Source organism: Sceloporus occidentalis, unplaced genomic scaffold (assembly GCF_023333645.1).
Source record: "Sceloporus occidentalis isolate IW3139 unplaced genomic scaffold, rSceOcc1.0.p SCAF_30, whole genome shotgun sequence".
Classification (NCBI taxonomy): Eukaryota; Metazoa; Chordata; class Lepidosauria; order Squamata; family Phrynosomatidae; genus Sceloporus; species Sceloporus occidentalis.
This window is the reverse complement of record NW_028317010.1, coordinates 10,323,514-10,336,746: the sequence shown is the minus strand read 5'-3', so window position 1 is coordinate 10,336,746 and position 13,233 is coordinate 10,323,514. Positions and strand designations below refer to the sequence as shown.

At 41.6% G+C, this 13,233-nt stretch overlaps 1 protein-coding gene across 1 annotated transcript; it reads left to right on the top strand.

Moving 5' to 3' along the window:
- Positions 1-11,509: 11,509 nt before the first annotated feature.
- On the top strand, positions 11,510-12,352 carry LOC149299033 (cholesterol 25-hydroxylase-like protein). The gene has a single exon (XM_089486834.1). The coding sequence runs from the start codon at positions 11,510-11,512 to the stop codon at positions 12,350-12,352; it is 843 nt and encodes a 280-aa protein (XP_089342960.1).
- The last annotated feature ends 881 nt before the right edge of the window (positions 12,353-13,233 follow it).

Below are 13,233 nucleotides of genomic sequence, written 5' to 3'. Positions count from 1 at the left end.
GTGAGTGTCTCAGACTCTCTCGCTCTCTGTGCCAGTGAGTGTCTCAGACTCTCTCGCTCTCTGTGCCAGTGAGTGTCTCAGACTCTCTCTCTCTCTCTCTCTGTGCCAGTGTCTCAGGCTCTCTCTCTCTTTGCCAGTGTCTCAGACTCTCTCTCTCTCTGTGCCAGTGAGTGTCTCAGACTCTCTCTCTCTGTGCCAGTGAGTGTCTCAGACTCTCTCTCTCTCTCTGTGCCATTGAGTGTCTCAGACTCTCTCTCTCTCTCTCTCTCTCTGTGCCAGTGAGTGTCTCGGACTCTCTCTCTCTCTCTCTCTCTGTGCCAGTGAGTTTCTCAGATTCTCTCTCTCTGTGCCAGTGAGTGTGTGTGTCTCTCTCTCTCTCTCTCTGTGTGTCAGTGAGTGTGTGTCTCTCTATCTGTGCCAGTGTCTCTCTGTCTCTCTCTGTGCCAGTGTGTCTCTCTGTCTCTCTCTGTGCCAGTGAGTGTTTCTCTCTCTCTCTCTGTGTCAGTGAGTGTCTCTCTCTCTCTCTGTGCCAGTGAGTGTCTCTCTCTCTGTGCCAGTGAGTGTCTCTCTCTCTGTGCCAGTGAGTGTCTCAGACTCTCTCTCTGTGCCAGTGAGTGTCTCAGACTCTCTCTCTCTGTGCCAGTGAGTGTCTCAGACTCTGTCTCTCTCTGTGCCAGTGAGTGTCTCAGACTCTCTCTCTCTCTGTGCCAGTGAGTGTCTCAGACTCTCTCTCTGTGCCATTGAGTGTCTCAGACCCTCTCTCTCTCTCTCTGTGCCAGTGAGTGTCTCGGACTCTCTCTCTCTGTGCCAGTGAGTTTCTCAGATTCTCTCTCTCTGTGCCAGTGAGTGTGTGTGTGTGTCTCTCTCTCTCTCTGTGTGTCAGTGAGTGTGTGTCTCTCTTTCTGTGTCAGTGAGTGTGTCTCTCTCTGTGCCAGTGTCTCTCTGTCTCTCTCTGTGCCCGTGTGTCTCTCTGTCTCTCTCTGTGCCAGTGAGTGTCTCTCTCTCTCTCTCTCTGTGTCAGTGAGTGTCTCTCTCTCTGTGCCAGTGAGTGTCTCTCTCTCTGTGCCAGTGAGTGTCTCAGACTCTCTCTCTGTGCCAGTGAGTGTCTCAGACTCTCTCTCGCTGTCTGTGCCAGTGAGTGTCTCAGACTCTCTCTCTCTCTGTGCCAGTGAGTGTCTCAGACTCTCTCTCTCTCTCTGTGCCAGTGAGTGTGTCTCTCTCTCTCTCTGTGTCAGTGAGTGTCTCAGACTCTCTGTGCCAGTGAGTGTCTCAGACTCTCTGTGCCAGTGAGTGTCTCAGACTCTCTGTGCCAGTGAGTGTCTCAGACTCTCTCTGTGCCAGTGAGTGTCTCAGACTCTCTCTCTCTGTGCCAGTGTGTCTCTCTCTCCCTCTCTCTGTGCCAGTGAGTGTCTCAGACTCTCTCTGTGCCAGTGAGTGTCTCAGACTCTCTCTGTGCCAGTGAGTGTCTCAGACTCTCTCTCTCTCTGTGCCAGTGAGTGTCTCAGACTCTCTCTCTCTGTGCCAGTGAGTGTCTCAGACTCTCTCTCTGTGCCAGTGAGTGTCTCAAACTCTCTCTGTGTCAGTGAGTGTCTCAGACTCTGTCTCTGTGCCAGTGAGTGTCTCAGACTCTCTCTCTGTGCCAGTGAGTGTCTCAGACTCTTCCTCTCTCTGTGCCAGTGAGTGTCTCAGACTCTCTCGCTCTCTGTGCCAGTGAGTGTCTCAGACTCTCTCTCTCTCTCTCTGTGCCAGTGAGTGTCTCCAACTCTCTCTCTCTCTCTCTCTCTGTGCCAGTGAGTGTCTCAGACTCTCTCTCTCTGTGCCAGTGAGTGTGTCTCGCTGTCTCTCTCTGTGCCAGTGAGTGTGTCTCGCTTTGTCTCGCTCTGTTCCAGTGAGTGCGTCTCTCGCGCCTCCGCTCAACTCTCCTGCTCATCATTTTTTAGTGAATAGACTCATTTGTTATAGACTAAATGCCATGTCTGTAATTGAGACCTTCACAATGTATATGAGAATGTGATAAAATAAAGCAACAGCTGTATATGTTTCAAAATAATAGTAATAATAATAATATATGTTCACGAATAATTAAATGAACATAACGCATGTAATATATCTGGAATTGCAATTAAAAATCAGGTTTTTTGTTTTTTTTTTGTTTTTTTATCTTTAACTAGATGTTTATACAGTCTATCTCAACCACTCACAAAACATTAACTTTTTAGTGACATGGGTAGATTAATAGATTACGTCCTCATGGTGGCGGCTTTTTGGAATAGGAGCCAGGCATAAGCTGTTGCCCACCGAGTATTGGGCAGCGGACAAGTGCAAAGGTAGTGGGAACAGCTCAGCTGTGTGCGTCGGACTGCCATACACAAGGGAGAATATCCAAGAAAAGCTCCATTGGTTGTGTCTTTCTCCTGCTCAGGTGATTAGGGACCACACAGGGTTAAGGTGTGAATCCAGGACAGATGGAAGACAATTGGAGTCATAAAAAGGACACGTCGGTACCCATTAACACAACAATTATTATTAGGAATATCTATGGGTATGTTATGAAACCGCGTTAGATTAAATAAAATCTAATAGAGGTATGAAAGTACTTTAGCTGGATAGAAACTAGATTTTTCACCGTAAACCGTCTAGTTTCTATCCCTGTAAGGGACCTGTGTGAGCAAGAGATATGAGTTCCTTTGCAGTATAAGAACTAGGGATTGTTATCCTTGGTATGAAAGTCCTTTAGCTGGATGGAAACTAGATTTCTTACTATGAACCGTCTAGTTCCTATCCCTTTAAGGGACCTGTGTGAGCTGTAGAGATAAGGGTCCTTAAGCTGGATGGTAACTAGATTTCTCTAAGGGACCTGCGTGAGCTGGAGATATGAGTCCCTTTGCAGTATAGGAACTAGGGGTTGTTATCCTTGTAAAGGACCATTGTTAACTGAAGGTATAAAAGTCCTTCAGTTGGATGGAAACTAGATTTCTCACTATGAACCGTCTAGTTCCTATCCCTGTAAGGGACCTGTGTGAGCTGGAGGTATAATTGTCTCTTAGTTGTATAAGGACCTGTGTGAGCTGAAGGTATAAAAGTCCTTTAGCTGGATGGAAACTAGATTTCTTACTATGAACCGTCTAGTTCCTATCCCTTTAAGGGACCTGTGTGAGCTGTAGAGATAAGGGTCCTTAAGCTGGATGGTAACTAGATTTCTCACCATGAACCATCTAGTTCCTATCCGTTAACAGGACCTGGCCACGATGGAGCAAAAGGTCCTTTACAGGGATAGAAACTAGCTCTCTTTCCATGAGTTGGATAGTTCCTAGCCCTGTACAGGACCTGACCACTAGGGGGCAAAAAGTAATTTTGCTGGATAGAAAATAGCTCACACACACTGAGCAAGCTATTTCCTATCCCTGTAAAGGACATGGTCCTTCTACCGGATGGGAACTAGTCGCAACTGAAAGTTATACAAATGTTTCATAATACCATAAATGCATAAAAATTTGAGAACATGCTGCATGTATTTCTGTAAATCTTTATTAAATTATCAAATTTTTACTTTTTCTTACTAGAAAGTATCATTAAACGTATTGTGTGTTATTTAAAAGCACGCAGGCCGCTACCAAAACGTGCGCCGTGGTCTTCACATGATGGGAATTACAGTCAATACAGTGACAGGCAGTCATTTGTGCAAATCCATTACTGTCATACTAGGCTGGGTTGAATCACTTATATAAATATGTTGTTTAATTTACACCCAGCTACACTATATTATGGTAAAAAAAATATATGATAAATACCATATAAAAATAATCAGTCAATATAATTACAAATATATACAATTTCGTGTAGTACATCCAATTATAATCACAATTCATTATAAATTAATTTACAATAAATGTATAATGAATTACAAGTTATTATATTAGCATTAATTACATAATAATAAAAAAAACTATTTTACCAGAAGCTCCACCAAATAAACACAAATTGTTCTCAGAAAAAAATACATATATTTACACATAAAAAGCTCTTTACGTACCTCTGTCAAGAATACCAAATAAATACACCGAGCGGGCAGGTGCTTACGTAATGCAACACATTTCCATATATACCGGTATATATTTTCTTCTCGTCGATGCTGCAAGTGATGGGAGTTATTGCTAGACGGGGATTGATCAGCTTTGGATTCTGATCTCCAGCCTTCTAAAGCAGTCTACATTATTAATTAAAATTCGGGTCCACAGCAACAGATTCCAGACCTCCCCCGGGTTAGCCCCCCCATATTAAATTTTTTTACAAAAGATCATGGCATTTGTTAGATCATTGTTAGATCAGGTTTGATCAACTGTTTTTTTCGTTAGATCTACTCTAAAATAGGCAATATTAACAATCTTTTTCAGGGGGGGCTAACCCGTAGCCAGCCCCCCCTCAACAAAAATTTCAACAAAATGTTACTGATTATGATAGCTCTACGTTAGATCAGGTTTGATCAGACAAAATTTTTGTTAGATCTAGTCTAATTACTGAGATATTGCATATTTAATGAGGGGGGGCTGGCCCCCCCTCAACTGAAATTTGGATTTTTTTTAATGGATCTTGGTAGATATTCGTTAGATCAGGTTAGATCAACTGTTTTTTTCGTTAGATCTACCACGCAGGAGGCGGTATTCACAATCCTATTTTTTGTGCGGGGGGTGGGTATACATACGGGTTGGCCCCCCCTCAACTGAAATTTGGAATTTTTTTCATGTATTTTGGTAGATATTCATTAGATCCGGTTAGATCAACTGTTTTTTTTTGTTAGATCTATCACACAAGAGGGGGTATTGACAATCCTATATAGTGTGCGGGGGGATGGGAATACATATGGGTTGTCCCTCCAACCGAAACAAACTGTTGATCTAACCAGATCTAACGAATATCTACCAAAATCCATAATTGTTTTTCCAAATTTCAGTTGAGGGGGGGCCAGCCCGTATGTATACCCATCCCCCCGCACACAAAATAGGATTGTGAATACCGCCTCCTGCGTAGTAGATCTAACGAAAAAAACTGTTGATCTAACCTGATCTAACGAATATCTACCAAGATCCATTAAAAAAAATCCAAATTTCAGTTGAGGGGGGGCCAGCCCCTATGTATACCCATTACCCGCACACAAAATAGGATTGTGAATATCGCCTCCTGTGTGATAGATCTAACGAAAAAAACTGTTGATCTAACCTGATCTAACGAATATCTACCAAGATCCATTAAAAAAAATCCAAATTTCAGTTGAGGGCGGGCCAGCCCCTATGTATACCCATCCCCCGCACACAAAATAGGATTGTGAATATCGCCTCCTGTGTGATAGATCTAACGAAAAAAACAGTTGATCTAACCTGATCTAACGAATATCTACCAAGATCCATTAAAAAAAATCCAAATTTCAGTTGAGGGGGGGCCAGACCGTATGTGTACCCATCCCCCGCACACAAAATAGGATTGTGAATACCGCCTCCTGCGTGGTAGATCTAACGAAAAAAACAGTTGATCTAACCTGATCTAACGAATATCTACCAAGATCCATTAAAAAAAATCCAAATTTCAGTTGAGGGGGGGCCAGACCGTATGTGTACCCATCCCCCGCACACAAAATAGGATTGTGAATACCGCCTCCTGCGTGGTAGATCTAACGAAAAAAACAGTTGATCTAACCTGATCTAACGAATATCTACCAAGATCCATTAAAAAAAATCCAAATTTCAGTTGAGGGGGGGCCAGACCGTATGTGTACCCATCCCCCGCACACAAAATAGGATTGTGAATACCGCCTCCTGCGTGGTAGATCTAACGAAAAAAACTGTTGATCTAACCTGATCTAACGAATATCTACCAAGATCCATTAAAAAAAATCCAAATTTCAGTTGAGGGGGGGCCAGACCGTATGTATACCCATCCCCCGCACACAAAATAGGATTGTGAATATCGCCTCCTGTGTGATAGATCTAACGAAAAAAACTGTTGATCTAACCTGATCTAACGAATATCTACCAAGATCCATTAAAAAAAAAATCAAAATTTCAGTTGAGGGGGGGCCAGACCGTATGTGTACCCATCCCCCGCACACAAAATAGGATTGTGAATACCGCCTCCTGCGTGGTAGATCTAACGAAAAAAACAGTTGATCTAACCTGATCTAACGAATATCTACCAAGATCCATTAAAAAAAATCCAAATTTCAGTTGAGGGGGGGCCAGCCCCCCCTCATTAAATATGCAATATCTCAGTAATTAGACTAGATCTAACAAAAATTTTGTCTGATCAAACCTGATCTAACGTAGAGCTATCATAATCAGTAACATTTTGTTGAAATTTTTGTTGAGGGGGGGCTGGCTACGGGTTAGCCCCCCCTGAAAAAGATTGTTAATATTGCCTATTTTAGAGTAGATCTAACGAAAAAAACAGTTGATCAAACCTGATCTAACAATGATCTAACAAATGCCATGATCTTTTGTAAAAAAATTTAATATGGGGGGGCTAACCCGGGGGAGGTGATTCCAGGAGTCTCTGTGCACACAAAACATTTTACATTATACAATGAAACACAATTACGGTTTATTTTGAGCCCTGAGACCCACTCATGTTTTCTACCGCTATGTTCTCTGTGACGTCTGTCTATATCAATGTATGGAATGTACGTAGCGGGTTACACCATCTGTAGGCCACTTTCTCTGTAAAACAAAACAGGGCGCACTCGGCCTCGTCTTTGACTTTCTCTTTAGGCTGTAGGGTGGGTGAGGTTTGGGAGCTATTCTGAAGTTTTTCACATGAGGGCCAGTATGGTAAATGGTTAAATCCCTTTGGCGAAAACGAGAGGGTCAGAGTCTCAATATTTATGATGAGAAGGTGGTAGATAAATAAAACAGTTTCCCATCAGAAGTGGTAGATGCTAAAACCACGAGGGAATTGGGGGGTGAAGCTTTGTAGGTAAGCACCCAAGTTTGGAGGTATGTAAATATGGTGTATAAGTAGATTTGTACTGAAACGGGTTTTTACAGATATCAATATGTGCATTACCATATTTTTTTATTATGGGAATAAACCCTAGCAGGGAGCCTTTTTAACAGGAGCCACCTTCCATTCAGGATCTATGTGAGGTTTAAATCTTATTGCAGCTCTACCACAAAATTCTCAATTTTTATTTTTTCTGGTGCCCGGGCATTGTCAAGTTTTGCCATACTCTCTAACACCATACAATAACAGACACACTCTAACATCTTACACTCACTATCACCTTACACTATAACAAACACGCTAACATTCAATGCTCAGGGAAACACATGCTAATACCGTACACTAACACTATATGCTGACATACACACATGTAATAACATACTGTAACAAACACCATACATGCTAGCACCACACTCAGCCTGTGTGTGTGTGTGTATACTGATATAACACTATATATACCGTATTTGCTCAAATATAGGCTGCACTTTCCCCCCCCACTTTAAATCTTTAAAGTGGGGGCGCGGCCTATATTCGAGGTCTAGCGCAGGAATGTGCAATTTGTATCGCCGGGCGTCGGGCAGGCAGCAGAGTTAGGATACAGATCCCCCGCAGCGGTGCAGGGGACCTGCATCCTACTCTCCGATGCGCTCAGACAGCCTCCCCTGCCAGCACTTCCCACGGGGGAGTGCCGGCAAGGGAGATTGTTAAAGCACATCGTGCAGACGTGCCGGCAGCGGAGGTCATTTACGCGCATCGCCGCAGCCAGTCTGCTTGTTGCGCTTAGACAATCTCCCGTGCCGTAAGTTGTCTACGTGTATTGCGTATCTGTCCCCTGCCAGCCCCGCAAGACACACGGGAGCAGGGGCGGGCTGGGCCGGGGGGCAATTGCCCCCCAGAATGTACATTAAACGGCTGCACGGCCGCCCATTTAAGTGGCCGATTCGGCCACGCCAGGGCCGTCTTAACGCGGTGGTAAAACACGCTGGCCGCTTTAAAATCATTAAGCGGCCAGCGTGCCTGCACAGTGCCGCCCAGTGTCCTGTTCCGTGTGACTCCGCCCCCTTTAGCGGCAGGTCACATCGTAGTGAGGCATGTATATGGGCAATGTTTATGTGTTTTTGAGGGCAGGCATATGTGTGTGTGTGTATAAAAGCATTGTGTATATGTGTATATGGGCAATGTTTATGTGTCTGTGTATAAGGTGTGTGTATATTTATGTTTATAGGGAGGCATGTGTGTGTGTTTGGGCAGTTTATGTATGTGTGGACAGTCATGTATAAGGGTAGTGCATATGTGCAGGCAAGTGCTGTGTGTGTGTGTTTGTGGGCAAGCAGGAGTAAGAGCAGTGCATGTGTGTGTATGGGTAGTGTATATGTGTGTAAGGGCAGGCCTGTGGTACTTAAAGGGAAGAGAATGATTCCCTGTAACACATGTTTAACCCAGGGGCAGTATTATTGTTTTAAAAATGATAATGTCCTTAGCTGAGTCTAGCAGCTGTGAAACTGTCCTCCATGAAAAATCTCCAGGCCTTTTCCTGGTTAAAATGAGTGTGTGTGTGTGTCACTGTATGCAGTATTTGGGCACAAGAGACTACTGCCAGAGTGTTACTTGGTCTAGGGCTGGCCCTGTGCATCACTTATACAAAGAGCCATGTGTTAAATCTAGGGGTAGGCAGAGTAAGTCAATGATGTGTGTTTGAATGTGTTTCTTGGTATGTTTGTGGGTATGTTATTGTGTACATCTGTTAACGTGTTTTCAAGTGTGTGATTGTGGGCATCTTTTTAGATATATTAGTGTGGGAATGTTGTGTGTATGTTATTGTGTGTTTGTCTGTGTACGTATGTTTAGTGTTTACGTTTGTGGATATGTTCCTGTGTGCATGGGTGCATGTGACACATGTTTGACATGTCGGGAGTCTTAGATGGAGGACAGTTTCACAGCTGACTCAGCTAAGGACATTTTCATTTTTAAAACAATAACTGTATTATTGATGTATTCATTTAAATACTATATGGACAAAAGTATTAGGACATCTGACTATTACACCAGCAAGGACTTTGATGACATCACATTCTAAACACAGACATTAATATGTAGTTGGTCCCCCTTTGCAACTATAACAGCCTCTTCTGGAGAGGCTTTCCACAAGATTTTTGAGTTTCTGTGGGAAATTTCACCCATTTAATCAGTAGAGCATTTGTGAGCTGAAGGGGACATGCCAAGACGTTTTGGACAATGCTATGCTTCCAACTTTGTGGGAACAGTTTGGACTGCACCCCAGCACACCAAGCAAGAGCCATAAAGACATGGTTGAAAAAAATCACCACAAAAACGCTCCAAAATCTTGTGGAAAGCCTTCCTAGAAGAGTGGAAGCTGTTATAGCTGCAAATGGGAGGAACAACTTCATATTAATGTCTGTGTATTTAGAATGCAATGTCATCAATGTCCCTGATGGTGTAATGGTCTGGTGTGCATATAGTGTTCTAATAAGAGAGATAACCCTCTGTGAACCCTTATTGCTCACTTAAAATGTGAGTGACAGTTATAAATCCTTATTTACTCAACATTATTGCACTACCCTTTGTTTTTCTCCACAACGTGTGAGAGACTAAAAGTCATACAGAAAATGATGACTTCAAGTTATTGCTGCTAAAGGTTGTTCTACAAGCTATTGAATCATAAGGTGTACTTGGTTTTTCACACATGGCTTCTCTATTTTGGCTTTATTTTTGTTGAATAAATCATGACATGGTGTAATAAACCATGTGTTGTTCATCGTAGGTTGTGTTTACCTAATCTTTATACATGTCTTGATTTGTAGAACCATATAATTGAGAAAGTGTACCTTCTTTTTTTACATGACTGTATGTGCACCTAACACTTTAATATGTTTGTATCTAATTCCACTCCTGCTTTCATTTTGAAATGGATAAATAAATCTGATTAAGCTAAAATGAATTGCACAATTGTCTTATCTTTGTATTATGAATATCACCCAGTTACTCACCGTCCAGTGTTCAAATGTCTTTATTGTTTTAAATACATAAAGCAATGAACAAGGACAGGTAATGGCATAAATAGCTCCCTTGGTAGAATAATCGTAATCCCTTTTTCAATTTAAAACACTTAAATTGGAACGTTTAGGTGATACTTTTTTGACAAATGTATATAAAAAGATAGAGTGACATAAACATTTAGGACCTCAGAGGTCTCTTCTTCACTTTTGTAACTCAAAGTAGCAGTAAAAGCACCACTACTGGTGCTATTGAATGCCTGCAAACAATAATATAATGAAGAAACAATTTGCCTCATTTATAATTTTTGTGGGGTAGACTTCCAGGTGCCATGATAGTATGCACTAATAGCTTTTTGCCATACAGAATGAAAACACTTTTAAAAAGTGCTGTTTTTATGTGTCTAAACCTCCAAAAATTACAATAACAGATCTAAGCTCATAAAAGTACATTTAATGTTTTGTCTGAAACAGCAACTTTAATGGACAGAACTGAAAGTGAAAACTGACACCAATAATTATTCAGTTACAAGTTACATTACTAACAAAAAGGAATCTGATGCTATGATACAAAGATTGCTCTGTCTGATCTCTAGAAATTATTTTTTATTAATGCAGCCTCACTGCCTTTTCATCAATACGTCACATCTCTAGAAATTAACTTTTTTATTAGTAAGATTATTTTAAATAAAAGAGAGATAGAAAAGAGAGTAGGGGGAAAAGAGGACAGAGAGATCTGAGAGAGAAAAAGTAAATGAGAAACAAGAGAAAAGAAAAAGAATTGAGATGGGAGAGAAAATAGAGATGAAAGGTAATAAGGACAGGAGAGAGAAATGAGATGGGAAAGAGGACCCAGATAATAGAGTAGAGGAAGAATAATTGATAAAAAAGGAGAGTAAAGAGAAAAGGAGGTGATAAAAATGAAGAGAGGAAAAAAATAGGCAAGTTAAAAAAGAACAGAGAAAAGACAATTAGAAAAGAAAGAGAATTGAAAAAAGGGAGAAAGAGGCAGAAATCGTTTATCAGAGTGATGGTATTTGGACTCCACAGCAGCTGCCTCAAAACAATAGAAAGTATACCTATCGCAGACAAAAAAGTTAATATTTTAATGATCCACACAGAACCAATCAATTACCCTCTTGCCCCAGGAATCCAAACCAACAGGACCCTATGCTGTCTCATCCTCAGCCTACAAACCTCCAGCACACGCATACTACGCATGATTATAATTATTATTATTGTTGTTATTATTACTACTTAATCGTTACAATTTGAAGATTCTAAGGGTAAGCTCTTTTAGATAAGAAGATTCTCACATCTGGTGTTTTAACGACTGACGTATTAACTAAACACTCAGGAAGGTGCGTCTACGAACTGATATGTTGACACTCTTAGGAAACGAAAAGGAAACCTGAAATGGAAATCCCTGTGTGGGCAGAGGAGGGGCCGATGGTGTTCATAAACGAAGTCAGTAATCAGCGAGCAGCCAGAAGTGGCCGAGCACCATGAGGAACTGCAGCTCCCACTCCTCTGTATGGCTTCTCACAGACAGCAGCTGCAGCAGCACGGACTCAGGCTCCTTGCAACACGCGTGGAACTTTGTCACGTCCCACGAACACATCATCAGGTCTCCTTTCTACCCAGTCATGTACTCATTCGTGGTCTATACCACATTCTGCCTTCCTTACCTGATACTGGATGCTTTGATCCCAGCATTCCCAGCGTTGAAGAAGTACCAGGTACAGCCAGGGACAGCCAGACCCACGCTGGGTACGGCGATGCACTGTTTGGGGCATTCTGTGTACAACCACTTGGTATTTATATTCCCAGTGTCTGTTGCCTACTGGTACTGGAGACCAGTTCAGTTGCCACAGGTGGCACCGGAGCTGCATCGCCTTGTATTAGATATCATAGCTTGCCTGCTGCTCTTTGACTTCCAGTACTTCATCTGGCATGTTCTGCATCACAAGATCCCATGGCTGTATAAGACATTCCATAAGAAGCATCATAAGTACACTTCAACTTTTGCCCTAGCCACTCAGTACTCAGGTGCATGGGAGCTGCTGTTTCTGGGATTCTTTGCTGCCGCGACTCCTGTGATGCTGGGATGTCACCCTATGACAGAGATGACTTTCTTCATTGTCAATATCTACCTGTCTGTGGAGGACCACTGTGGCTATGACTTTCCTTGGTCTACACACAGACTTGTACCGTTCAGTTTATGCGGAGGTCCAGATCACCATGATGCTCATCACAGGGAATTCATCTCTAATTATGCACCTTATTTCACCCATTGGGATAAACTATTCAACACCTATGCTCAAAACTCAAAGAAGAACAAGTATTGACTTATGGAATAGTGATGTATGATAGCAAGGGTGTCATTCCCTTTTTGCAAAATGTTTTCCGAACTTGAAGCTGGCCATATTACCGGATAGTGGGTATAATTTTACAGTTGGGGGCGCCATCCTAAAAAGAACCATTCTAGCTTCTTTAGGAAAACCACTGTATTGTGCTTTTTTAAAATACTGTTTATGACCTATTTCTGTAATGTATAGCTGACTTTTTATATGAATGTAATCCTTTGCATTGCTTATTTATTCCTATAATTTAATTTTAGTGTCTAGTTTAAATTGCAATTTATTGCAATATATGCATAATATATTTGACATAAACCTGTAACTAATAGCTGTTGATATTTTGTACATCATGGGCATTTTGTGTAGTATAGGGTCATCATTCATATGGTGCTAGTATGTTCTATGAACCAAGACAGCAGTAACAGCAAAGGTGGGACACAGGGTAATAAATTAATATCAGGTATGCCTAATTTACCAATGCAAATGATTAATGTACTTTGTGTTAAACTTTGTTGTTGACTAATCAGTTTGCATGTAAATGGTGAAAAAGTGTCCCTCTGTTACAATAAAACAACTTTGAGAGGGAGTGCACATTATTTCACTCCGGGGAGAGTCTTATATGGAGAAAGAAGGACTACAATGGGTAGGATCTGTCCTCTTCATCCTAGGTCAAGTGTGGGTCTGTGTATCAGTACTAAATTATTTCCTTTAGTTTTAATTTCTTAACAAAGATATCAGTGACTGAGAGTCATGGGATTTTTGTTAAAAAAAAGTTGTACCTAGTTTTAATGAACTACAAAGCTGTGCCAAAAGTAATGTTATGTGAATTTTGTCTAAAACTGAATAAATTTATATTTTACATATGGCTT